Raw genomic sequence first — 27,999 nt, 5'->3', positions numbered from 1 at the left:
CAAACAAAACCATCCACGAACACAACGTCTGGTTCTTTAATGACATTGGGGAGAGCCTTGTTCAGCAGCGACCTGTAGACCAACGGAAGTAAACTTGCCGACCTGGGAAATTCCCAAGCCTGATGTGAAACGGCAAGGACCAGGGACTTTCCCGGGAGCATCAAGAATGGGTCAAAACGCGGGTCTATCTGTGTATATTCTGGCTTTTGCATAGAAAAGGGGTGTCAGTATTCACACGAAAATTAAAAGAGAGCCATTCATCACTGAGGTAGGAGATCCCACAGATCTTTGCAGTTACTTCGGGTCGAGCCCGCTTCTACGGATGAAGGCACCATAGCTGCCGTCCTCATTTCGGGACCCATCCATAGCGCTGGTGGAACCACTCTGAGAAGACGTTCCTGTCGCTGTGCTCGGTGAATACCCGTCTCCAGGGAACGATGTGGGCGGAGATGCGCTGGTTGGGGTCTGGGAATATGTGCCGTCGGAAGAGTCAGAAGGGGAGCTGGCCGTCCCTGTACTACCTGAGGACTGGCCCCAATATGGGTCAAACATTTCTACCAGAGCTTGTCCTCTGGAGGTCACAGAAGAGGTTGTGAAAGGGGGCGGAGCTTGTGTTGGTTTTAATGTCACAGAGCGGGGCCTGACTGGGGGCGGAACTTTTAGAGGTTTTGGGGTCACAGAGCTGGCAGAGCCTGGGGGCGGAGCTTGTACAGGTTTTAGGGTCACAGAGCTGGCAGAGACTGGGGGCGGAGCTTGTACAGGTTCTGGGGTCACAGAGCTGGCAGAGACTGGGGGCGGAGCTTGTACAGGTTTTGGGGTCACAGAGCTGGCAGAGACTAGGCGTGGGGCTGGTACAGGTTTTGGGGTCACAGAGCTGGCAGAGACTGGGAGCGGCGCTTGTACAGGTTTTGGGGTCACAGAGTTGGCAGTGACTGGGCGTTTGGCTTTCGGATTTTGGGTCATAGTAGGTAAAGTGGAGGCACAGCGTGCTGATTGAGTTGAGTTGAGGCCAAGAGATGTCACAGTTTCCATGGCTCCCGCGGAGGAAAGACGCATATCTTCTCCGTACTTCAGAATGTACTCGGGGTAAACCTGGTGCTTCTCAAAAACAACAAAAATGGATGGGTCGTCTTCGTTGTCCACGCAGCTGTTGTAGAGTACGGAGTCTCCTCTCATGTAGTAGCCGACCATCACCCGGCACACAAACATGGTCCTCACTTCTGAGGTACCGGTGAAAACATGCGAGTAGCTCGTATCTTCAGCAAAGTAACTCCCTGTAAAAACAGAAACCTTGTCTCATTTAAAAACAACAAACAATACAATTTAACATTTATATGCACTTCTGCATACACAAATTACTGCACTGTGTAATTTCCACGTAAACTGCAACCTATCGATATCGAGTCGTGGCTGTAATGTCGATAGGACCTAAGATCGACTTCTAGGTCAGAAGCAAAAAGATAAGAGGGGGAAAAATAAGCCCTGAGTGTAAATCTCAAGCAGAAACACTGCCCTAAATCGAAGGTAAATGGTAAATGGTTGGCATTTATATTGCGCCTTTATCAAAAGTGCTGTACAATTGATGCTTCTCATTCACCCATTCATACACACATTAACACACCGACGGCGATTGGCTGCCATGCAAGGCACCGACCAGCTCGTCAGGAGCATTTGGGGGTTTGGTGTCATGCTCAGGGATACTTCCTGGGCGGGGGATCGAATCGACAACCCTCCGACTGCCAAACGACTGCTCTTACCACCTGAGCCATGTCACCCCATGAAGGTCCTGACCCACCTTTCCCAACGTTCTGCTGGCAGATTGCGTCGACATGGATGGAGAAGGTGCCGCCCACAACTCTGGGCCTCATGTTGACAAATGGCAATAACAGGTAAAATTGATCAAACCGACCACCGGCTGAGCGCCACTGTGTTGGAGTTCCACCCGGGGAACGAGAGGGTCGCCTCTCTGCGACTACGTGTCGCTGGGGGGAAAGCTCTGATTGTCATTTGTGCTTTTGCACCAAATGGCAGTTCAGAGTATCCGGGCTTCTTGGAGTCACTGGGCGGCATCCTGGAAAGGGTGCCACCTGGAGACTCCATAGTTCTGCTGGGCGACTTCAACGCTCACATGGGCAATGACGGAGAAACCTGGAAGGGGGTGACTGGGAGGAATGGCCTGCCTGATCTGAACCCAAGCGGTGTTTTGTTATTGGTCTTCTGTGCTGGTCATGGATTGTCGATACCGATTGAAAGGTACCAGAGCACCTTAGGCCAAAGATCGATGATCGACTTTGTGGTCGTATCATCAGACCTGCGGCCGTATGTCTTGGACACTCGGGTGAAGAGAGGAGCAGAGCTGTCAACTGATCACCACCTGGTGGTGAGTTGGATCAAGTGGCCGGGGAGGCTGCCGGACAGACCCGGTAAACCCAAACGTGTAGTGAGGGTGAACTGGGAACGTCTGGCGGAGGCCCCTGTTCACGAGGTCTTCAACTCCCACCTCCGGAGGAACTTCTCACGCATCCCGGGGGAAGCTGGGGACATGGAGTCCGAGTGGGCCATGTTCAAAGCCTCCATTGCAGAGGCGGCAAGCAGGAGCTGTGGCCAGAAGGTCATCGGTGCCTGTCGGGGCGGCAACCCAAGAACCCGCTGGTGGACACCAGCGGTGAGGGAGGCCGTCAAGCTGAAGAAGGAGGCCTTTCGGGCTTGGCTGGCCCGGGGGTCCCCTGAAGCAGCAGACAGGTACCGGGTGGCCAGAAGGGCTGCGGCTTCGGCAGTCGCCGAAGCAAAAACCCGGGTATGGGAGGAGTTCGGGTCGGCTATGGAGAAGGACTTTCGGTTGGCCTCAAGGAAGTTCTGGCAAACCATCCGACGACTCAGAAAGAGAAAGCAGGGCTTGTCTCAGGCTGAGTTTTCAGCAGGGGAGGAGAACTGCTGACCCAGACTGGAAATATTGTTGGGCGGTGGAAAGAGCACTTCGAGGAGCTCCTGAACCCGAACAACACGTCCTCTGTGGAAGAGGCAGAGCCAGAAGACTCGGGGGAATCTTCACCTATATCCCTGGCGGAAGTTGCTGAGGTAGTCAAAAAGCTCCTCAGTGGCAAGTCGCCAGGTGTAGATGAGATTCGCCCTGAGATGCTGAAGGCTCTGGACATTGTTGGGCTGTCTTTGCTGACACGCCTCTTCAGTGTCGCGTGGAGGTCGGGGACAGTACCTGCAGAGTGGCAGACCGGGGTGGTGGTCCCCATTTTCAAGAAGGGGGACCAGAGGGTGTGCTCCAATTATCGGGGTATCACACTCCTCAGCCTCCCTGGGAAAGCTTACTCTAGGGTGGTGGAAAGGAGGCTCCGACCGACGGTCGAACCTCGGATTCAGGAGGAGCAATGTGGCTTCCGTCCTGGTTGTGGAACAGTGGACCAGCTCTTTACCTTGGCAGGGTTGCTGGTGGGGTCATGGGGGTTTGCCCATCCAGTCTACATGTGCTTTCTGGACTTGGAGAAGGCTTTCAACCGTGTCCCCCGGGGAACCCTGTGGGGTGTACTGCGGGAGTATGGGGTACCAGGGCCGTTGTTACGAGCCATTCGGTCCCTGTATAACCAAAGTGAGAGCTGTGTCCGCATTCTCGGCACAAAGTCAAGCACGTTTCCTATGGGTGTTAGAATCCGCCAAGGATGCCCCTTGTCACTGGTCCTGTTTGTGGTATTCATGGACAGGATCTCAAGGCGCAGCCGAGGTAAGGAGAGTGTCGGTTTGGTGACTTCAGAATCGCATCTCTGCTTTTTGCGGATGATGTGGTTCTGCTGGCTTCATCGGACCGTGACCTTCAGCACGCACTGGAGCAGTTTGCAGCCGAATGTGAAGCGGCCGGGATGAGAGTCAGCACCTACCGAGGCCATGGTTCTCTGCCCGAAAAAGGTGGATTGCTCCCTCTGGGTTGGGAACGAGTCTTTGCCCCAAGTGAAGGAGTTCAAGTATCTCGGGGTCTTGTTCACGAGTGAGGGGAGAAGGGAGCGTGAGATCGACAGGCGGATCGGTGCAGCGTCAGCAGTAATGCGGGCGTTGCACCGGACCGTCGTGGTGAAGAGGGAGCTGAGCCGGAAGGCGAAGCTCTCGATTTACTGGTCAATTTACGTCCCAACCCTCACCTATGGTCACAAGCTTTGGGTAGTGACCGAAAGAACGAGATCGTGTATACAAGTGGCCGAAATGAGCTTCCTCCGTAGGGTGGCCGGGCTCAGCCTTAGAGATAGGGTGAGGAGCTCGGACATCCGGAGGGAGCTCGGAGTAGAGCCGCTGCTCCTTCGCGTCGAAAGGAGCCAATTGAGGTGGTTCGGGCATCTGATCAGGATGCCTCCGGGCGCCTCCCTTTGGAGGTTTTCCGGGCTCGTCCAACTGGGCGGAAACCCCGAGGGAGACCCAGAGCCTGCTGGAGAGATTATATATCTGGGGATGAGAGATGCCTGGAATACCCAGCTTTGCCTACTGCCACCGCGACCCGACTCCGGATAAGCGGGTGATGATGGATGGATGGATGGATGGATGGATGGCACATGGTACTCCGGTTACCTGGGAAACTGAACTTGTAGGTCTGCGACCCCGCCGTGAACTCCATCACAGCACGGCTGTCCTCCTGGTACTTCCTCTCCAGGTCCTCACTCGTGATGGAGGAGAGTCCGTGCTGCCCTTCCTGTCAGAGATCAGAGTCAATTTGAAGTTGAGGACATGGCTCCACATAATTACTCCCAACAACAGAAATAACTGCAAAGCAAAATGCAATGAGACTGCCGTTGAGACCTAGGGTCAAATATGGAATTGTTTTGGATTCAAATACATTTATAACTCGTCTGGTGTATTTGAACTGATGAAATACTTGCAAAAAGTTTCTTGAGAAAGACATCTTGATCTCAATGAGACCACAATGTGGGCGAGAAAAGGATTCGACATAAGATTCTCCTATGAGATTCCTCACATACCACTGAGGAGTACTGGATCCAATTGTTGTGCTCGTCCTGCCAGAACCAGGCCCAGGTGGTGGTGAGGATGAAGTTGGGCTGAACCACAGAGGAGACCGTGGAGAGACGCCGGACCTGGGTCGGCCCGCGGGTCATGGTGTCAAAATAAACGGGCTGGACTCCTCGGCTGAAGGCAGACCAGAGAGCAGAGAGCACAGACGGTTATTCACAATGTTCCCTGCAGCCTGTAGCGTAGTGGTTAATGTACATGACTGGGACTCGCAAGGTCAGTGGTTCGATCCCCGATCCGCACAGCCGTTGGGCCCTTGAGCAAGGCCCTTAACCCTGTATTGCTCCAGGGGGAGGACTGTCTCCTGCTTAGTCTAATCAACTGCATGTCACTCTGGATAAGAGTGTCTGCCAAATGCCATGAATGTAATGCGATGCCTGAGTTACAGTTGTGTTCAAAATAATAGCAGTCCAACATGACTTATCAGATCAATCACTGTTTTTGGTAGAAAATATATTACTACATGGCAAATAATTTACCAGTAGGTGTAGTAGAGTCATAGAAAACCAACAGACCCAACATTCATGATACACATGCTCCTGAGTCTGTGTAATTGAATAATTCATTGTAAGAGGCGTGTTCAAAATAATAGCAGTGTGGAGTTCAATTAGTGAGGTCATTCATTCAGTGAAAAAACAGGTGTGAATCAGGTGGCCCCTATTTAAGGATGAAGCCAGCACATGTTTGCATGCATTTCTCTCTGAAAACCTGAGAAAAATGGGTCGTTCCAGACATTGTTCAAAAGAACAGCGTACTTTGATTAAAACGTTGATTGGAGAAGGAAAAACATATAAGGAAGTGCAGAAAATAATAGGCTGCTCGGCTAAAATGATCTCCAATTCTTTAAGATGGAAAGCACAACCAGAGAGACGTGGAAGAAAACGAAAAACTAGCATTCAAATGGATCGAAGAATAGCCAGAATGGCAAAGACTCAGCCAATGATCAGCTCCAGGGTGATCAAAGACAGTCTGAAGTTACCGGTGAGTACTGTGACAATTAGAAGACGCCTGTGTGAAGCTAATCTATCGACAAGAAGCCCCCGCAAAGTCCCACTGTTAAAAAAAAAGACACGTGCTGAAGAGGATACAATTTGCCAAAGAACACATCAACTGGCCTAAAGAGAAATGGAGAAACATTTTGTGGACTGATGAAAGTAAGATTGTTCTTTTTGGGTCCAAGGGACGCAGGCAGTTTGTCAGACGACCACCAAACACTGAATTCAAGCCACAGTACACTCTGAAGACAGTGAAGCATGGTGGTGCAAGCATCATGATATGGGGATGTTTCTCTTACTATGGTGTAGGGCCTATTTATTGCATACAAGGGATCATGGATCAGTTTGCCTACATCAAAATACTTGAAGAGGTCATGTTGCCTTGTGCCGAAGAGGAAATGTCCTTGAAATGGGTGTTTCAACAAGACAACGACCCCACACACACCAGTAAGCGAGCAGCATCTTGGTTCCAGACCAACAAAATTAAAGTTATGGAGTGGCCAGCCCAATCCCCGGACCTTAATCCGATTGAAAACTTGTGGGGTGACATCAAAAATGCTGTTTCTGAGGCAAAACCAAGAAATGCAGAGGAATTGTGGAATGTTGTCAAATCATCCTGGGTTGAAATACCTGTTCATAGGTGCCAGAAGTTGGTTGATTCCATGCAACACAGATGTGAAGAAGTTCTCAGAAACCGTGGTTATACAACTAAATATTAGTTTCGTGATTCACAGGAATGCTAAATCCTGAAGATTTTTCAGTTTATACAGTAAATATTTGAGTTTGTAAAGAAAAATGCAGACACTGCTATTTTTTTGAACAGCCCAATATTCATTTTTCTTCATTTTCTGTAAAGTAATTAAAAAATTGACATTTTTCTTCATGGTTTGATTTAGGATATAATGTGCAGTGTTCCCAGTGCATAGAAATAAAAACTATTATCAGGATTTTGAGCTTTACTCACGTTCTTAAACACACTGCGATTATTTTGAACACAACTGTATGGGCTCCAATGTGCATCCAGCCCTTTGAAGAGTAGGTGTTCTAGAACTCCACTGCTTTCAATGACCAGTTGTCACAGTTGCATCAGCATTAGAACATTCCAATGACACATTAGTGACCTCACGCCTGAAGCTGAGAGCTGAAAACAGCTCCAACGTTGAATGCACCTGTACACATTGCTGGGGTCGCAGAAGTCTCTCTCGATCTCTCTTCGTTGTCTGGGAGAGCCGTCCAGCTGTCTCCATTTCTCACCTCCCATTTATATGGCATGGTGGAGTGGTCTCTCCAGCATCCGTCTTGGATACAAATATGAAAAACATCAGGTGAAACGAATACCCATTGTGGTAATGGAAAGAAATTAATATGTAAATTCATACGAATAAATTCATTCATCACTCACGCAAAGAGGCACACAAGTAAAGTTCTTACCTCCTTGTGTGCAGCTGCCCTTGACAAAATAAAGGCAGATCTCCGTCTTTTCTGAAAAAGACATCGCAATTAAAACTTGGTGTAAGACAGCCACCAAGAAAACTTATTATCTGCAAAAAATAAACATTAAATAGGCAACAGGATTTGTACACTCCATCATTGACTACAGTCCACACCCTGTCCACAGAGAATATATATATCTATGGGTGGGTGTCTCTGATATACACACAAATCAACCGGTAATCAAAGGGTTCAACTGCACACTCGCGGCAAAACAGAGCTCAGCAATACAACAGTATTACAAAGACTCTCAAGTAGCTATACATTTTAACATTTATAACATTTGCCCATACTCAGAGATTTCATACTGGACACATGCCTCTGAAACCGGAGAACAGTGGAATGCCCAAAAGGGAAATTAGCAAGTTGTTCAGAAAGACTGCAGTGAGAAGAATTGCCATTTGTATGTATTCCAGTGTTGGCGTTTCACCTTCTGAGCGACACACTGTACTAGTCATCTGTGTGTTCCACTGCAGGGTCACAACGCAACGCAGAGCTCAGCAGTACAACAGTATTCAGGAGACTATTAAGTGCACTCGCCCATACGTCACGGTTGGCGTGTGAATTTGCACTGCTGCCATCAGGGCGTAGGTAGGCTTTAACTGCTTGGGAAAAAAGTCCTTTATACCCTCAGCTGTTCGGCTACTTAGTGCCACAAAGCACTTATTTTGTGCACAGCATCTATTAGCAGAATTAAAATGAACAGGATGCGCGAGAGACGTAACCAAAAGTCTGCAGGAATACCAGAAGAAGAATTGCCATTTGAGTGCAAAGATGACAAATCAAATTTTGTTTTTTGTTTCTTATGTTTCCGCTAGTCCCGTCTGTTTAAGAAACCAAGAGCTAATGGGGTAGCGTTCAGCTAACACAGTCTGGATTCGCCATGCTGAGTGAACACTGTGTGATCAATGAAGACATTGAATGAATGAGTCAAGCAGGGCTGCCCAAAACCCTGTTTCTGGAGATCTGCCATCCTGTAGGCCTTCAGCCAAACCCTAACGAAGCAACACCTCCATCCAAGCTAGAGATCTCGTTTAGCTGCGAAAAAGCAGAAACAAATTAGGGCAGAAATGAAAACCAACCGGTTGGTCCACACCCGGGAACAGCCTGTAGCTGGTTAAGTTGAATGACTGGGACACACAAGGTCGGTCGTTCTAATCCCGGTGTAGTCACAATCAGATCCGCACTGTCCCCTGCTTAGTCGAATCAACTGTACATCGCTCTTGATAAGAGGTCTGCCAAAATGCCAATAATGGGAACAGGATTGGACAGCCCTGCTCAATAAGTTCATATGGGTGTATGGTGATTGCTTGACGAATGTGAGGTGCATTGTGTTTTAAGCAGGCACACGTTAACATGCATCTAGACTCTCTGGTTTGGGGAAAGTGTTGGCAAGGTCTGCCACTACTGTCAACCACAGAACTTTCTTTGACTGCAAGTCACTCCAGATGAGACTGTTCGCTAAACTAATGTAATGTCAACAAATGCGAGTCAGTATTAATGGAGTCTGTTACCTTGTTGTCTTCTGCTGCTGCTGTTCACGTTGCCTGCATGCGTTGGCTGATTCCTGTTCGTGCTGCTGTCACTGTTCTTCAAGGCCTGGATGTTCTGGTAGACGGAGAGCATGGAGCCAATCAGCTGGCTGGGAACGCCTCTCTCCTGCAGGGTTGTCTGTGGGTGGGGCTCGAAGAAGTCATGTGACCTGCGGCAGTTGGCCCCGGCCTGACAGGCTCCTCTGAGGTAGCGGTCACAGATGTGCAGCCTCCAGCAGCTCTCCTGGTCTGGGCAGTTTCCGTACGCCCCATCGCCTTTGTTGTACGAGAAGCACACCTGAAAATAAAAGTCATGCGCGAGGTTCAGCGCATCAGGACGGTCTCAGAGAAGACTATGTTTCAGAGACACAGATTTAGCCATTACATTACATTACATGTCATTTGGCTGACGCTTTTTTTATCCAACGCAACTTACAGTTGATTATACTAAGCAGGAGACAATCCTCCCCTAAAAAAAGTATGTTCAATAAAATCCTACAAAAATATGCATCAACTCTTCCGCGGCTTCCGGCAGGAGATTCCCCGGAGGACGGGAATCGTGCTCGAGTGTCATGGTGGATTTACCGAGGGTGCTGCCGTTCTGAAGCAGCAGGGTACGGAGTTGGTTCCTGTCCAGTTCCTGCAGATGGTTATCTCGCAGGACTCGAGCGTTGTGCTCCGAGTTCATGTCATGGCAAAAGTGCCACCCTTGCCTAAAATAAATAAATAAAATAAATGTTCCCAGAATGATGACGTTTCAGTTAGACTTGATTAGATCACGTATCTCTGGACAAATAAATCAATTACACCTGCAGCTCCTCCACTTGTAGTCCTAAAGAAAATACTAAGCGGAGAAAACACAAGCTCTTAAAATGGTATTAGTTAATATAATTAAATAGCCTTTTCAAAATACGATAAAATACTTACTTTATGCCATGTCAGGTTAGAAAATTGGTCTACGAATCTTACCTCTTACAGTCTCCAGAAAGGTAGAATTTGCACAGGTGCAAATTGTGGCAGTCAGTGCAATCTCTGACTTTACAGTCTTACTTTAGTCTTAACGACAACTCGTTTGTTTCCATTAACTGTAACAACGGAACAATATTTTGTAAGATGACGCCATTTACGTCCAGAAGCCCAGAACCAATGTCGACTAGATCTCCGTAATCCATCGCCCCACGATTGTCGCAAATCAGTTTGATCACAAAAGACTCCGTCATTTTATATTGCCGTAGACTCAAAATACAGCCTTTAATCCAAACTATGAGTATTGCCCGGTGCCGATGTCTTCGTCCAGTTCTCGCTGTTGCCTGACGACTGTACAAAGACAGTAATGTAACATCACCGACGTAATAAACAAGCTCCACCACTTCGGTGGAAATCGTAACTTTAGCGCCGATTTACCGTAATGTACGTGTAGACCGTGTAGTTTTCACACCTATAAATTTCGGTCAAATACAGATAGGCGAAATGGAAGGAAAAGCTCGACTTTCAGCCAACGAACGAGGGATATAGGAAATATGTTCTCCATTCCAAGAAAGTTAGCAAAAATGTAAACCATTCAAACACACGCAGACAAAGCGTGCTATCAGATAGTCTTCAAAAAGAGTTCAGTTCAAAAAGACTCAATTATGCACGTTGATAAGACAGAAGATAACTGTCCAGTTATATCATTACAGTTTGGAATGTATTTCAATTACTTGCATTATATTATGCAATTACAGTCGTATATAGCCTAAATATTGCAACTTCTCGGACCAAAACACGTAGCATCCAGTGAATAACAATACATCGCCAAACAGAAAATTAAAACTGATGAAGTCGGCTACTCTACACAAACAATGTAAAACTCCCCCGTCAGACAGGCACACACAAATTCCGTGAGCCAAAGGACTCTAATTCCACGCTTTTCCCTGTACATAGCAGGTTGGAAACAGAATACGAGCATACTACATACTATGGATGTATGTTACCATGTAGGCTACTGTGTAGCACATATCAAGACGTTAGTATGAATGGCTAGCATTTTGTTTTGTAATGTTTTACTTCACCATGCCAGAGCCTATTGAAATAAATGCAAAAAATCATTAACAAATAACAGTAGAACTTGCCTGCTTCAATTTGGGATTGGTGTGCAAAATTTATTTCTTCCCAGAGTGTGGCGCTAATATTCGTTTTTGGAGAAAACATGTTGTCAAAATATTAATAATAATAATAATAATCTTTATTTACAAACCACTTTTCATACAATGGAAGAGCTCAGAGTGCTTTGACAGTAAGACAGAAAAAACGAACTTCCGTGGTCGGCCACACAGTCCAAGATGCGCTTCCAACCTGGGTTTGAGGCAGCGCGAGAGTGCGATGTTCCCGGCGGCCCTCTGGTCCGGATATCGATGGTCACGGACTCAACGGCTGGATTGGATTGAATTGAAAATCAAAGCTGCTAAACGCCGCTCGGTAGAGTCCTCTGTATTTTTGGGACCGAATGTTCCACTTCCAGGAGCTTTCCGAGAAGTTCTACCTTACACTGATCAACCGTCTATTAGCCTGTATAATTATTGCTTTATAGGAAATATTTACACATATATACTCTCTTCATTTGACTTGACTGGTACGATTGCCTACTTTTCTTTAAAAACCGCAAGCAAACGTAAGAATGTAACATTTCGCTGGTTTCTCTTTGCATGGTTGAGTTAAAAATAATGCGAAACGCAACATCGGGCTTAATCTTAAGGTCAATGTCATTCTGCTTTGGTAAACAACTTCCGGGACAACAGAAGGACTCCCTCTATATTGGCAGTGAGGTTACCTGGCTGACATCTCTAAAACACGTCTAAAACATAACCTTCAAAAACCAGCTACAGACGAGTTTTGTTGACGAGGGTGTTGTTGAGCCTTTCTAAGCATGAAACGAGTCTACTCGTCGACTCGTACGTCTGGCAGAGGTGGCTATGGCTCAGGCATTTCAAGGGGCGCCTGTTTCGTAGTTTTCCTACAGTAGTCAATGCTCTCAGCGGCATTTCTTTTGATTCGCGCCATTCATTCGTTGTTTATTTATTTTTTCAACAAATTACACCCCAAATGTTTAGTTCAGGCGAAAATGGTGAATATGAACCTTCGCTTAGAAGCTTGCTTACGTCTGATGACAGATAATACCATTCATAAATTTGCTGACTGAATATTTGCAAATAAAGGTAATTTGTGCTATGAATGAAATTCTTTGGAATTATTTTATTAGTAATTCCATTCATTTATATTTGCAAATAATTTGAATTTCTGCATATTTCTGCTAGTATATGTAATAAAAAAAATTTAAAAAAGGTTTTTCATTCCCCTTTACTTTTGGTAATAAAATAGGGTTTATGGGAAGACGAGTTAACACGTTTTAGCAAAAAGGGTATTTTCAAAATAAAATTGCAACAACAAAAATGGGAAAAAAATGAAATGCAAGAAAAAAAGACGCTTGAACCTGATTGTAAACTGTAAAAGAGCATTAAGCTTACATTGGGTGACAGAATAAAGAGAACAAATCGTCCAAAATATAAGATTGCCTGACCAAACACCCTCAGCCAGAATCTTCAAAATAAACAAAAACAAAACTGTCCGCGAACATCCACAAATGATATGGCCTTCGGATCAGTTTGTGGGAACATAAGGTCTGGTTCTTTAATGACATTGGGGACAGCCTTGTTCAGCAGCAACCTGCAGACCAACAAAAGTAAACTTGGTGACCCGGGAAAGTCACAAGCCTGGTGTGAAACAAAGACCAGGGACTTTCCCGGGAGCATCGAGAACGGGTCAAAATGCGGGTCTATCTCGTGTTAAATATCCCGTGTATATTCTGGCTTTTGCATGGAAAAGGGGTGTCGTATTCACATGAAAATTAAAAGAGAGCCATTCATCACTGAAGTAGGAGATCCCACAGATCTTTGCAGTTACTTCGGGTCGAGCCCGCTTCTACAGATGAAGGCACTGAGGCTGCCGTCCTCATTTCGGGACCCATCCATAGCGCTGGTGGAACCACTCTGAGAAGACGTTCCTGTCGCTGCGCTCGGTGAATACCCGTCTCCAGGGAACGATGTGGGCAGAGATGTGCTGGTTGGGGTCTGGGAATATGTGCCGTCGGAAGAGTCAGAAGGGGAGCTGGCCGTCCCTGTGCTATCTGAGGACTGGCCCCAGGATGGGTCAAACATTTCTCCCAGATCTTTTACTCTGGAGGTCACAGAGCGGGGCCTGACTGGGGGCGGAGCTTGTGTTGGTTTTAATGTCACAGAGCGGGGCCTGACTGGGGGCGGAACTTTTAGAGGTTTTGGGGTCACAGAGCTGGCAGAGACTGGGGGCAGAGCTTGTACAGGTTTTGGGGTCACAGAGCTGGCAGAGACTGGGGGCGGAGCTTGTACAGGTTTTGGGGTCACAGAGCTGGCAGAGACTGGGGGCAGAGCTTGTACAGGTTTTGGGGTCACAGAGCTGGCAGAGACTGGGGGCGGAGCTTGTACAGGTTTTGGGGTCACAGAGCTGGCAGAGACTAGGCGTGGGGCTGGTACAGGTTTTGGGGTCACAGAGCTGGCAGAGACTGGGGGCGGAGCTTGTACAGGTTTTGGGGTCACAGAGCTGGCAGAGACTGGGGGCGGAGCTTGTAGAGGTTTTGGGGTCACAGAGCTGGCAGAGACTGGGGGCAGAGCTGGTGCAGGTGTTGGGAACGGAGAGCTGGCAGAGACTGGGGACGGAGCTTGTACAGGTTTTGGGGTCACAGAGCTGGCAGAGACTGGGGGCGGAGCTTGTACAGGTTTTGGGTACTGAGAGCTGGCAGAGACTGGGGGCGGAGCTTGTAGAGGTTTTGGGGTCACAGAGCTGGCAGAGACTGGGGGCGGAGCTTGTACAAGTTTTGGGGTCACAGAGCTGGCAGAGACTAGGCGTGGGGCTGGTACAGGTTTTGGGGTCACAGAGCTGGCAGAGACTGGGGGCGAAGCTTGTACAGGTTTTGGGTACTGAGAGCTGGCAGAGACTGGGGGCGGAGCTTGTAGAGGTTTTGGGGTCACAGAGCTGGCAGAGACTGGGGGCGGAGCTTGTACAGGTTTTGGGTACAGAGAGCTGGCAGAGACTGGGGGCGGAGCTTGTCCACGTTTTGGGGTCACAGAGCTGGCAGAGAATGGGGGCGGAGCTTGTACAAGTTTTGGGGTCACAGAGCTGGCAGAGACTGGGGGCGGAGCTTGTACAGGTTTTGGGGTCACAGAGCTGGCAGAGACTGGGGGCGGAGCTTGTCCAGGTTGTGGGGTCTCAGAGCTGGCAGAGACTGGGTACGGAGCTTGTACAGGTTTTGGGGTCACAGAGCTGGCAGAGACTAGGCGTGGGGCTGGTACAGGTTTTGGGGTCACAGAGCTGGCAGAGACTGGGGGCGGAGCTTGTCCAGGTTGTGGGGTCTCAGAGCTGGCAGAGACTGGGGGCGGAGCTTGTAGAGGTTTTGAGGTCACAGAGCTGGCAGAGACTGGGGGCGGAGCTTGTACAGGTTTTGGGGTCACAGAGCTGGCAGAGACTGGGGGCGGAGCTGGTACAGGTTTTGGGGTCACAGAGCTGGCAAAGACTTGGCGTTGGGCTTTGGGATTTTGGGTCATGGATGACACAGTTCCCATGGCTCCCATGGAGGAAAGCCACATATCTTCATCGTACTTCAGGATGTACTCGGGGTAAATCTGGTGCTTTTCGAAAACAATAAAAATGGAGGGGTTGTGTATGTTGTCCACGCAGCTGTCGTAGAACATGGAGTTTCCGCCGTCTTTGGAAGGGGGGCGGAGGTAGCTGGAGTCTCCTCTCGTGTAGCAGCCGACCAACACCCGGCACACAAACATGGTCCTCACTCCCGAGGCGCCGGTGTAGCTGTGCGAGTACCTCGCGTCTCGAGCAAAGTAACTCCCTGTAAAAACAGAAACCTTGTTAAAAACAACAAACAATACAATTTAACATTTATATTAACAAATGCACTTCTGTGTAATTTCCACGTAAACTGCAACCTATCGACATCGAGTCGTGGCTGTAATGTCGATAGGACCAAAAAAATAAGAGAAAAAAAAAAAACACTTCGACACAGCCTGGGTGGGGGATCGAACCGGCAACCCTCCAACTGCCAGACCGCTCTTACCACCTGAGCCATGTCGCCCCATGAAGGTCCTGACGCACCTTTCCCAAAGTTCTGCTGGCAGATGGCGTCGACGTGGAAGGAGTCGGTGCCGTGGAACAGCAGTCTCTCATTGACATTTCTCCTGGGGTCTTTTTTCCTCATCAGATCCTGCTGCCTGCAAAAAGACCTGGTCACTCTTATGACATACTGAGTTTACGTACATATTTCAATTAGGGTTAATGACACTCATCTGTTCTCATGAGGAACGCATACCCACGGTCAAATAAGGGATGGGTCTTTGATGTTTGGGAGATGTTCTGCTGCCCGTGGTCCATTGGCTCTCCACCAATCTGGCTCTTTCAAACTTCACAACCACCGATACAGACTGGCTTTCAGCTGAAGTTCTTGCATGGGCTTTGTTTTTGTGGCTTTGTTTTTTAAAAATTTTTAATTTTACTTTATTATTCTCCATTTTATAAATGTTTTATCATGTTTTATGCTTCTGTGAAGAACTTTGTGAACACTTTGTGATACATGGCATTGGTCGGCGTTTGTTCTATTTTTACACTTCGGAAGGCAATTGACATACCACTGAAAGGCTTCCCACAATGCCCGGTTCTGGACCCTCTCGACACTGTGTATGCTATGTCCCCCCATCGTCTTCTGGAAAAGAACCAGGATCTTCTGGTATTCTTCTGAGGATTCCTGCAGAGGGATCGTCTGGGAAAGGAAAGAACACCGATCCGCCATCTTAGATCACAGAGCGGCCATCTTAGATCAGGGTTTCCTCACCTGATATTCACTGCTGTGAAACCGGGGGTCGAACATTCGGCTCACATACGACCCCGATGACGCAGTATCGTCAAAACTCACTTTTGCTCCATTAAAAGGACTCATTTTCAGTGGGTGTCCTGCAGAGTTTTTCCTTTTGGAATACGTTGTATCGTCCCGCATCTGAGAAGCACCAGGTTAGCCTATCCACCTCATTGCTGACAAAACATTTTGGTCAACTGCCCTTTTCATCAGTTCCTCATTGTGCAAGGCTAATACCACACTGTCCTCTCACATTTTCCAACCAATCATCGGAGATCTAAGGAGGGGGTATCCAATTGTGTTAGGTGCAGGTTTTTATTTTAGTCCAGCACTAACACACTTGATCCTACTTATCAAGGTTTTGATTAAACACTGTGATCAGTTCATTAGTTGAATCAGGTGTCGTAGTGCTGGGCTAAAACAAAAACTTGCACCCACACCGGCCCTGTTAGGTTACGTCTGGACACAAGACACAAGAGCAAACATTAGGCAGCTCTACCAAAACGGTATTTCACATTTTCACCCGCGTATTTCTTGATTAGCGGGTTGAAACAACATCTAATTGTGTGTCTACAGCTTAATTAGGTTCCCCATGAAATGTATGTCATTAACGTGGTACCTTGTATCCAGTGTCCGGCAACATGGATTTGTCCCAGTATCCCGGCACCGCTTTGAAGTCATTACCTGAGCTGTTGTTTCTGCTGAAACCCGGAAATAACCTAAATTAAAAATATAAAATAACTTTATCCACGTTATACTGTATCCCATTGAACATTACTTGGCACGACTCTGGGCCTCGTGTTGACAAATGGCAATAACAGGCAAAATTGATCAAAAGCCGAGAATCAAGACTAGATACTGAGATTCTGAACCTCATCAATTCTTCTAGCGGCACTGAAGAAGCAATTGGATACACCTGACTATTCAGAAGCTTCAGACTTTTGGTCCTCTAAAAAGGGATGGGGGGGTGGGGGGGGCCTAGTATAAAAAGGCATGTAATTGTTCAAATTAACCATTACATTATTACATTAATGGCATTTGGCAGACGCTCTTATCCACCGTGACGTACAGTTGATTTAGAAGACGAAGCAGGAGACAGTCCTCCCCTGGAGCAATGCAGGGTTAAGGGCCTTGCTCAAGGGCCCAACGGCTGTGCGGATTTTATTGAGGCTACACTGGGATTTGAACCTCCAACCTTGCCTGTCCCAGTGACTTACCTTTACCACTACGCTACAGGCCGGTGTCACAAAAAGCATGTCCAAAAGCATATGGACTGCACTGTACATTGGAGGATGGATGGATGTGTTTTGGGTTCAGTTCAGTTCTCCTTGTGAGGGTGTGGGGGGCCCAGTCGAGACTTAAACAGCCCAAAACAGTGACTCCAAGCGGGGCAGTAAAGACGTGAGGTGGACTCACTTGGTCCTGGCTCTCTGAGCATCCACTGTGGAGACAAACACAGGTCGTCTCCTCACCTGCCGTTTGGTGCCGAATTGTTCGTTTGTCTGAATCATCTCTGCAAACAGCATGATGGGACACAGTTACTGACTGCTATATTCACAGCAGGGAGGTGGCACAACAGGGTGAAAAAAAGCATCAGGAAGAATCCAGGAAAGCCAATAATCCATCATGGATGACCACAACGGAACAACCACAACAACAAGCACCACAACAAGCACCACAACCACCACCACAAGCACAACTACCACGACAAGCACCACCACACCAACCATCACCACAACCACCACCACAAGCACAACCACACCATCACCATCACCAAAACGCTACAAGGGCGGCCTGTAGCGTAGTGGTTAAGGTAAAATGACTGTGACAGGCAAGGTCGGGGGTTTGAAACCCAATGTAGCCACAATAAGGTCCGCACAGCCGTTGGGCCCTTGAGCAAGGCCCTTAACCCTGCATTGCTCCAGGGGAGGACTGTCTCCTGCTTAGTCTAAATCAACTGTACGTTGCTGTGGATAAGAGCGTCTGCCAAATGCCATTAATGTAATAACCAACACCACAAGCACCACAAGGGAGTGAGGGAGGCCACAACCACCACCACAACAATGTTTACGGTGCTGAAAACAGGGCGGAGCCTGGCGTAGCCTATCCGTGACCGTGAATTTCAGTGTTCCATCTGGCTGTCCAATCAATGCTACGCGACACAATTCAAACACTTTTTGGTTGAAAATGCATCATTTTCACCGTACGACACTTGTCGCAAGGGAGTTCTTATTCCTATAAATATTAGATTATAACCTATACTGGCCTGTCTTTCTGTCCTTCCTTCCATCTTGATTCCTGAACCATGTCCCATGAACACCAGTCAGGGAAAAACAATCACAGAAGCATGTGGTTTGTTAAGTGGAATTCATAGTCAACTGATGACTCTTTTACCAACGCGGCACACGGTACATGGCGAAGAGCGATTCAAAGACTCCATGGTACGGCCCCACAATGACCCAGTTACCTCGCCCGGAAAAGGGAAACTGGGGCCCCCTGCTGGAGCCAGACCCGGGAGGGGAGCTCGTCGGCGAGCGTCTGGTGGCCGGGCCTTACCCCATGGGGCCCGGCCGGGCACAGCCGGAACTGGTCACGTGGGGTCGCCGCCCTGTGGGCTCACCACCTGCACGGGTCGGCATCGGAGTCGGTGCTTTGCCCAACGGGCAGGAGGCAAAGGCGGGGATCTGGGCGTGCTGATCCTCGGCGTCGCAGACTGGTTCTGGGGACGTGGAACGTCACCTCTCTGGTGGGGAAGGAACCAGAGCTAGTGCGGGAGGCGGAGCGGTACCAACTAGATAGAGTTGGGCTCACCTCCACGCACAGTACTGGTTCCGGAACCAAACTCCTGGAGAGGGGCTGGACTCTTGTTATTTTCTGGAGTTGCTCAAGGTGAGAGGCGCCGGGTGGGTGTGGGGATACTCACAAGCCACCAGCTGAGCGCCACTGTGTTGGAGTTCCACCCGGGGAACGAGAGGGTCGCCTCTCTGCAACTATGTGTCGCTGGGGGGAAAGCTCTGACTGTCATTTGTGCTTATGCACCAAACGGCAGTTCAGAGTATCCGGCCTTCTTGGAGTCACTGGGCGGCATGCTGGAAAGGGTGCCACCCGGAGACTCCATAGTTCTGCTGGGCGACTTCAACGCTCACGTGGGCAATGACGGAGAAACCTGGAGGGGGGTGACTGGGAGGAATGGCCTGCCTGATCTGAACCCAAGCGGTGTTTTGTTATTGGACTTCTGTGCTGGTCATGGATTGTCGATAACAAACACCATGTTCAAGCATAGGGTAGCTCATAAGTGTACTTGGTACCAGAGCACCTTAGGCCAAAGGTCGATGATCGACTTTGTGGTCGTATCATCAGACCTGCGGCCGTATGTCTTGGACACTCGGGTGAAGAGAGGAGCAGAGCTGTCAACTGATCACCACCTGGTGGTGAGTTGGATCAAGTGGCCGGGGAGGCTGCCGGACAGACCCGGTAAACCCAAACATGTAGTGAGGGTGAACTGGGAACGTCTGGCGGAGGCCCCTGTTCACGAGGTCTTCAACTCCCACCTCCGGAGGAACTTCTCACGCATCCCGGGGGAAGCTGGGGACATGGAGTCCGAGTGGGCCATGTTCAAAGCCTCCATTGCAGAGGCGGCAAGCAGGAGCTGTGGCCAGAAGGTCATCGGTGCCTGTCGGGGCGGCAACCCAAGAACCCAAGAGGGAGGCCGTCAAGCTGAAGAAGGAGGCCTTTCGGGCTTGGCTGGCCCGGGGGTCCCCTGAAGCAGCAGAAAGGTACCGGGTGGCCAGAAGGCCTGCGGCTTCGGCAGTCGCCGAAGCAAAAACCCGGGTATGAGAGGAGTTCGGGAAGGCTATGGAGAAGGACTTTCGGTTGGCCTCGAGGAAGTTCTGGCAAACCATCCGACGACTCTGAAAGGGAAAGCAGGGCTTGTCTCAGGCTGTTTTCAGCAGGGGAGGAGAACTGCTGACCCGGACTGGGGATATTGTCGGGCGGTGGAAAGAGCACTTCGAGGAGCTCCTGAACCCGAACAACACGTCCTCTGTGGAAGAGGCAGAGCCAGAAGACTCGGGGGAATCTTCACCTATATCCCTGGCGGAAGTTGCTGAGGTAGTCAAAAAGCTCCTCAGTGGCAAGTCGCCAGGTGTAGATGAGATTCGCCCTGAGATGCTGAAGGCTCTGGACATTGTTGGGCTGTCTTGGCTGACACGCCTCTTCAGTGTCGCGTGGAGGTCGGGGACAGTACCTGCAGAGTGGCAGACCGGGGTGGTGGTCCCCATTTTCAAGAAGGGGGACCAGAGGGTGTGCTCCAATTATCGGGGTATCACACTTCTCAGCCTCCCTGGGAAAGATTAATCTAGGGTGCTGGAAAGGAGGCTCCGACCGACGGTCGAACCACGGAATCAGGAGGAGCAATGTGGCTTCCGTCCTGGTTGTGGAACAGTGGACCAGCTCTTTACCTTGGCAGGGTTGCTGGCGGGGTCATGGGAGTTTGCCCATCCAGTCCACATGTGCTTTCTGGACTTGGAGAAGGCTTTCAACCGTGTCCCCCGGGGAACCCTGTGGGGTGTACTGCGGGAGTATGGGGTACCGGGGCCATTGTTACGAGCCATCCGGTCCCTGTATAACCAAAGTGAGAGCTGTGTCCGCATTCTCGGCACAAAGTCAAGCACGTTTCCTGTGGGTGTTGGAATCCGCCAAGGATGCCCCTTGTCACCGGTCCTGTTTGTGGTATTCATGGACAGGATCTCAAGGCGCAGCCGAGGTGAGGAGTGTCGGTTTGGCCTCTCTGCTTTTTGCGGATGATGTGGTTCTGCTGGCTTCATCGGACCGTGACCTTCAGCACGCACACACAGTTTGCAGCTGAATGTGAAGCGGCCGGGATGAGAGTCAGCACCTACAAGTCCGAGGCCATGGTTCTCTGCCCGAAAAAGGTGGATTGCTCCCTCTGGGTTGGGAACGAGTCTTTGCCCCAAGTGAAGGAGTTCAAGTATCTCGGGGTCTTGTTCACGAGTGAGGGGAGAAGGGAGCGTGAGATCTACAGGCGGATCGGTGCAGCGTCAGCAGTAATGCGGGCGTTGCACCGGACCATCGTGGTGAAGAGGGAGCTGAGCCGGAAGGCGAAGCTCTCGATTTACTGGTCAAGCTACGTCCCAACCCTCACCTATGGTCACGAGCTTTGGGTAGTGACCGAAAGAACGAGATTGCGTATACAAGTGGCCGAAATGAGCTTCCTCCGTAGGGTGGCCGGGCTCAGCCTTAGAGATAGGGTGAGGAGCTTGGACATCCGGAGGGAGCTCGGAGTAGAGCCGCTGCTTCTTCGCGTCGAAAGGAGCCAATTGAGGTGGTTCGGGCATCTGATCAGGATGCCTCCGGGCGCCTCCCTTTGGAGGTTTTCCGGGCTCGTTCCAACTGGGCGGAAACCCTGAGGGAGACCCAGAGCCTGCTGGAGAGATTATATATCTGGGGATGAAAGACGCCTGGAATACCCGGCTTTGCCTACTGCCACCGCGACCCGATTCCGGATAAGCGGGTGATGATGGATGGATGGATGGATGGATGGATGGATGGATGGATGGCACATGGTACTCCGGTTACCTGGGAAACTGAACTTGTAGGTCTGCGACCCCGCCGTGAACTCCATCACAGCACGGCTGTCCTCCTGGTACTTCCTCTCCAGGTCCTCACTCGTGATGGAGGAGAGTCCGTGCTGCCCTTCCTGTCAGAGATCAGAGTCAATTTGGAGTTGAGGACATGGCTCCACATAATTACTCCCAACAACAGAAATAACTGCAAAGCAAAATGCAATGAGACTGCCATTGAGACCTTGGGTCAAATATGGAATTGTTTTGGATTCAAATACATTTATAGCTCGTCTGGTGTATTTGAACCGAAATACTTGCAAAAAGTTTCTTGAGAAAGACATCTTGATCTCAATGAGACCACAATGTGGGCGAGAAAAGGATTCGACAGAAGATTCTCCTATGAGATTCCTCACATACCACTGAGGAGTACTGGATCCAATTGTTGTGCTCATCCTGCCAGAACCAGGCCCAGGTGGTGGTGAGGATGAAGTTGGGCTGAACCACAGAGGAGACCGTGGAGAGACGCCGGACCTGGGTTGGCCCGCGGGTCATGGTGTCAAAATAAACGGGCTGGACTCCTCGGCTGAGGGCAGACCAGAGAGCACACAGACGGTTATTCACAATGTTCCCAGCAGCCTGTAGCGTAGTGGTTAACGTACATGACTGGGACTCGCAAGGTCAGTGGTTCGATCCCCGATCTGCACAGCCGTTGGGCCCTTGAGCAAGGCCCTTAACCCTGTATTGCTCCAGGGGGAGGACTGTCTCCTGCTTAGTCTAATCAACTGCACGTCACTCTGGATAAGAGTGTCTGCCAAATGCCAAGAATGTAATGCGATGCCTGAGTTACAGTTGTGTTCAAAATAATAGCAGTCCAACATGACTTATTAGATCAATCACTGTTTTTGGTAGAAAATATATTACTACATGACAAATAATTTACCAGTAGGTGTAGTAGAGTCATAGAAAACCAACAGACCCAACATTCATGATACACATGCTCCTGAGTCTGTGTAATTGAATAATTAATTGTAAGAGGCGTGTTCAAAATAATAGCAGTGTGGAGTTCAATTAGTCAGGTCATTCATTCTGTGAAAAAACAGGTGTGAATCAGGTGGCCCTTATTTAAGGATGAAGCCAGCACATGTTTGCATGCATTTCTCTCTGAAAACCTAAGAAAAATGGGTCGTTCCAGACATTGTTCAAAAGAACAGCGTACTTTGATTAAAACGTTGATTGGAGAGGGAAAAACATATAAGGAAGTGCAGAAAATAATAGGCTGCTCGGCTAAAATGATCTCCAATGCTTTAAAATGGAAAGCACAACCAGAGAGATGTGGAAGAAAACGAAAGACTAGCATTCAAATGGATCGAAGAATAGCCAGAATGGCAAAGACTTTGATCAGCTCCAGGGTGATCAAAGACAGTCTGAAGTTACCGGTGAGTACTGTGACAATTAGAAGACGCCTGTGTGAAGCTAATCTATCGGACAAGAAGCCCCCGCAAAGTCCCACTGTTAAAAAAAGACACGTGCTGAAGAGGATACAATTTGCCAAAGAACACATCAACTGGCCTAAAGAGAAATGGAGAAACATTTTGTGGACTGATGAAAGTAAGATTGTTCTTTTTGGGTCCAAGGGATGCAGGCAGTTTGTCAGACGACCACCAAACACTGAATTCAAGCCACAGTACACTCTGAAGACAGTGAAGCATGGTGGTGCAAGCATCATGATATGGGGATGTTTCTCTTACTATGGTGTAGGGCCTATTTATTGCATACAAGGGATCATGGATCAGTTTGCCTACATCAAAATACTTGAAGAGGTCATGTTGCCTTGTGCCGAAGAGGAAATGCCCTTGAAATGGGTGTTTCAACAAGACAACGACCCCACACACACCAGTAAGCGAGCAGTATCTTGGTTCCAGACCAACAAAATTAAAGTTATGGAGTGGCCAGCCCAATCCCCGGACCTTAATCCGATTGAAAACTTGTGGGGTGACATCAAAAATGCTGTTTCTGAGGCAAATCATCCTGGGTTGAAATACCTGTTCATAGGTGCCAGAAGTTGGTCGATTCCATGCAACACAGATGTGAAGAAGTTCTCAGAAACCGTGGTTATACAACTAAATATTAGTTTCGTGATTCACAGGAATGCTAAATCCTGAAGATTTTTCAGTTTATACAGTAAATATTTGAGTTTGTAAAGAAAAATGCAGACACTGTTATTTTTTTGAACAGCCCAATATTCATTTTTCTTCATTTTCTGTAAAGTAATTAAAAAATTGACACATTTTTCTTCATGGTTTGATTTAGGATATAATGTGCAGTGTTCCCAATGCATAGAAATAAAAACTATTATCAGGATTTTGAGCTTTACTCACGTTTTTAAACACACTGCGATTATTTTGAACACAACTGTATGGGCTCCAATGTGCATCCAGCCCTTTGAAGAGTAGGTGTTCTAGAACTCCACTGCTTTCAATGACCAGTTGTCACAGTTGCATCAGCATTAGAACATTCCAATGACACATTAGTGACCTCACGCCTGAAGCTGAGAGCTGAAAACAGCTCCAACGTTGAATGCACCTGTACACATTGCTGGGGTCGCAGAAGTCTCTCTCGATCTCTTCGTTGTCTGGGAGAGCCGTCCAGCTGTCTCCATTTCTCACCTCCCATTTATATGGCATGGTGGAGTGGTCTCTCCAGCATCCGTCTTGGATACAAATATGAAAAACATCGGGTGAAGCAAATACCCATTGTGGTAATGGAAAGAAATTAATATGTAAATTCATATGAATAAATTCATTCATCACTCATGCAAAGAGGCACACACGTGAAGTTCTTACCTCCTTGTGTGCAGCTGCCCTTGACAAAATAAAGGCAGATCTCCGTCTTTTCTGAAAAAGACATCTCAATTAAAACTTGGTGTAAGACAGCCACCAAGAAAACTTTTTATCTGCAATAAATAAAGAATAAATAGGCAACAGGATTTGAACACTCCATCATCGATTACCTGTCCACAGCGAATTTATGGGTGGGTGTCTCTGAGATACACACTAATCAACCGGTAAGCAACGGGTTCTTTATTCAAAGTCCTTCATACCCTGATCGGCTGATCGGCTACTTAATGCCACAAAGCACTTATTTTGTGCACTGCATCTATAAGCCGAATGAAAATGAACAGGATGTGCAAGAGACATAACCGAAAGTCTCCAGGAATACCAGAAGAAGAATTGCCATTTGAGTGCAAAGATGACAAATCAAATGTTTTTGTTTTTTTTAATGTTTCCGCTAGTTTTTCTTCAAATTTATGTTTTGTTTGCCGATGAGAAACAGGAACTTGCATCTAGACTCTCTGGTTTGGGGAATGTGTTGGCAAGGTCTGCCACTTCTGTCAACCACAGAACTCTGGAGGAATGCACTGTTCTCAGGTTTCTTTGACTGCAAGTCACTCCGGATGAGACTGTTCGCTAAACTAATGAAATGCGAGTCAGTATTAATGGAGTCTGTTACCTGTCGGGCCACTGTCACTGTTCTTCAAGGCCTGGATGTTCTGGTAGACGGACAGCATGGAGCCAATCAGCTGGCTGGGCAGGCCTCTCTCCTGCAGGGTTTTCTGTGGGTGGGGCTGGAAGAAGTCATGTGACCTGCGGCAGTTGGCCCCGGCCTGACAGGCTCCTCTGAGGTAGCGGTCACAGATGTGCAGCCTCCAGCACCTCTCCTGGTCAGGGCAGTTTCCGTACGCCCCACCGCCTTTGTTGTACGCGAAGCACATCTGAAAATAAAAGTCATGGGCGAGGTTCAGCGCATCATGACGGTCTCAGAGAAGACTATGTTTCAGAGACACAGATTTAGCCATTACATTACATTACATGTCATTTGGCTGACGCTTTTTTATCCAACGCAACTTACAGTTGATTATACTAAGCAGGAGACAATCCTCCCCTAAAAAAAGTATGTTCAATAAAATCCTACAAAAATATGCATCAACTCTTCCGCGGCTTCCGGCACGAGATTCCCCGGAGGACGGGAATAGTGCTGGAGCGTCATGGTGGATTCACCTGTGGTAAGAGGGTGCTGTCGTTCTGAAGCAGCAGGGTACAGAGTTGGTTCCTGTCCAGTTCCTGCAGACTGTTGTCTCGCAGGACTCGAGCGTTGTGCTCCGAGTTCATGTCATGGCAAAAGCGGCACTCTCGCCTAAAATAAATAAATAAAATAAATGTTCCCAGAATGATGACGTTTCAGTTTCACTTGATTAGATCACATATCTCTGAACAAGGAAATACATCGATTATATTTAGCTCCTCCAGTTGTAGAAAACGGCAATACTTACGATAATATTATTTACCATAATTAAATAGCCTATTGAAAATACGATAAGATATTAGCGATAAGGGTCTGGATTATTTCACGCTATTTCTGGGTAGAAAATTGACCGATGAATCTTACCCCCACATGCTTCTCTTACAGTCTCCATAAAGGTAGAATTTGCAGAGGTGCAAATTGTGGCAGTCAGTGCAGTCTCTGGCTTTACACAGTCTTACTTGAGTCTTAACGACAACTCGTTTGTTTCCATTCACTGTAACAACGGAAAAATTATCGTTTCGTCTGACCGTGTCAATGACGCCTTCTACGTCCAGAAGCCCAGAACCAATGTCGACTAGATCTCCGTAATCCATCGCCCCACGATTGTCGCAAATAAGTTTGATCACAAAAGACTCCGTCATTTTCTATTGCCGTAGCCTCAAAATAGAGCCTTTAATCCAAACTATGAGTATTGCCCGGTGCCGATGTCTTCGTCCAGTTCTCGCTGTTGCCTGACGACTGTACAAAGACAGTAATGTAACATCACCGACGTAATAAACAAGCTCCACCACTTCGATGGAATGTCGTATCGTATCATCTGATAGTCTATCGTATGACGTACGACTTCTTTCTTATATCATCTTATGTTTAATCATCATTCTATGTTGTCTGTTTCTTCTTTCTCGTATCAACTGATGTTTAATCCTTAAACATTCTATTTTCTTTTCTTTCTCGTATCATCCTATGTTGGATTTGGATTGGCTACATTTTATTTCGCCCGCTAAATATACTAAATGCAATAAGTGTTGGCTAGGTGTGGAGCTCTGTACAAGCCTGTAAGGGCTTCGCTCCCACCTTGCACAGATTTGTACTAAAATTTGTGCTAAAAATAAATAAACCTAAACGTATACTTGTCAAACGATGGACTATCAGATGATAGTCTTCAAAAAGAGTTCAATTCAAAAAGACTCAATTATGCACGTTGGTAAGACAGAAGATAGTCGTAGTTATATCATTACAGTTTGGAATTTATTTTAATTACTTGCATTATATTATGCAATTACAGTCGAATATAGCCTAAATATTGCAATTTCTCGGATCAAAACAACACGTAGCATCCGGTGAGCAACAAAACATCGCCAAACAGAAAATTTAAACTGATGAAGTAGGCTACTCGACACAAACAAGGTAAAACTCCCCCGTCAGACAGGCACACACAAATTCCGTGAGCCAAAGGACTCTAATTCCATGCTTTTTCCTGTACATAGTCGGTTCGAAACAGAATACGAGCATACTACATACTATGTTAGTATGTAGGCTACTGTGTAGCACATATCAAGACGTTAGTATGAATGGCTAGCATTTTGTTTTGTAATGTTTTACTTCACCATGCCAGAGCCTATTAAAATAAATGCAGAAAATCATTAACAAATAACAGTAGAACTTGCCTGCTTCAATTTGGGATTGGGTGTGCAAAATTGATTTCTTCCCTGAGTGTGGCGCTAATATTCGTTTTTGGAGAAAACATGTTGTCAAAATATTAATAATAATAATAAACTTTATTTACAAACCACTTTTCATACAATGGAAGAGCTCAGAGTGCTTTGACAATAAGACAGAAAAAAAAAAAAAACGAACTTCCGTGGTCGGCCACACAGTCCAAGATGCGCTTCCAACCTGGGTTTGAGGAAGCGCGAGAGTGCGATGTTCCCGGCGGCCCTCTGGTCCGGATATCGATGGTCACGGATTCAACGGCTGGATTGGATTGAATTGAAAATCAAAGCTGGTAAACGCCGCTCGGTAGAGTACTCTGTATTTTTGTGACCGAATGTTCCACTTCCAGGAGCTTTCCGAGAAGTTCTACCTTACATTGATCAACCGTCTATTAGCCTGTATAATTATTGCTTTATAGGAAATATTTACACATATATACTCTCTTCATTTGACTTGACTTGTACGATCGCCTACTTTTCTTTAAAAACCGCAAGCAAACGTAAGAGTAACATTTCGCTGGTTAGATCTTTCTCTTTGCATGGTTGAGTTAAAAATAATGCGAAACGCAACATCGGGCTTAATCTTAAGGTCAATGTCATTCTGCTTGTGGGGTTAACCCCTTCCCCGGCGGAGACGAGTATATACGTTTT

At 47.7% G+C, this 27,999-nt stretch overlaps 1 protein-coding gene and 1 pseudogene across 2 annotated transcripts; both read right to left on the bottom strand.

Annotated features, from left to right (window-relative positions):
- Positions 1-229: 229 nt before the first annotated feature.
- Positions 230-10,928, bottom strand: LOC133118845 (protein mono-ADP-ribosyltransferase PARP12-like; annotated as a pseudogene).
- Positions 10,929-11,242: 314 nt separating this feature from the next.
- On the bottom strand, positions 11,243-26,391 carry LOC133119065 (protein mono-ADP-ribosyltransferase PARP12-like). 2 transcript variants are annotated; one of them, XM_061229464.1, is made up of 12 exons: positions 26,000-26,391; positions 25,612-25,747; positions 25,064-25,325; positions 24,397-24,447; positions 24,137-24,263; positions 21,971-22,136; positions 21,567-21,687; positions 17,385-17,481; positions 16,588-16,687; positions 15,745-15,875; positions 15,215-15,330; positions 11,243-14,951 (listed from the first exon to the last, which is right to left on the bottom strand). In XM_061229464.1, the coding sequence occupies exons 1-12, from the start codon at positions 26,275-26,277 to the stop codon at positions 12,976-12,978; spliced, it is 3,561 nt and encodes a 1,186-aa protein (XP_061085448.1). In that variant the 5' UTR covers positions 26,278-26,391; the 3' UTR covers positions 11,243-12,975. The 2 variants fall into 2 exon arrangements, with proteins under 2 accessions (XP_061085448.1, XP_061085449.1); XM_061229465.1 differs by having other exon boundaries at positions 16,588-16,669.
- Positions 26,392-27,999: the final 1,608 nt, after the last annotated feature.

The sequence above is a fragment of the Conger conger genome, chromosome 19, assembly GCF_963514075.1.
Source record: "Conger conger chromosome 19, fConCon1.1, whole genome shotgun sequence".
NCBI classification, from domain to species: domain Eukaryota; kingdom Metazoa; phylum Chordata; class Actinopteri; order Anguilliformes; family Congridae; genus Conger; species Conger conger.
This window is presented reverse-complemented; position numbering and strand designations above follow the sequence as displayed.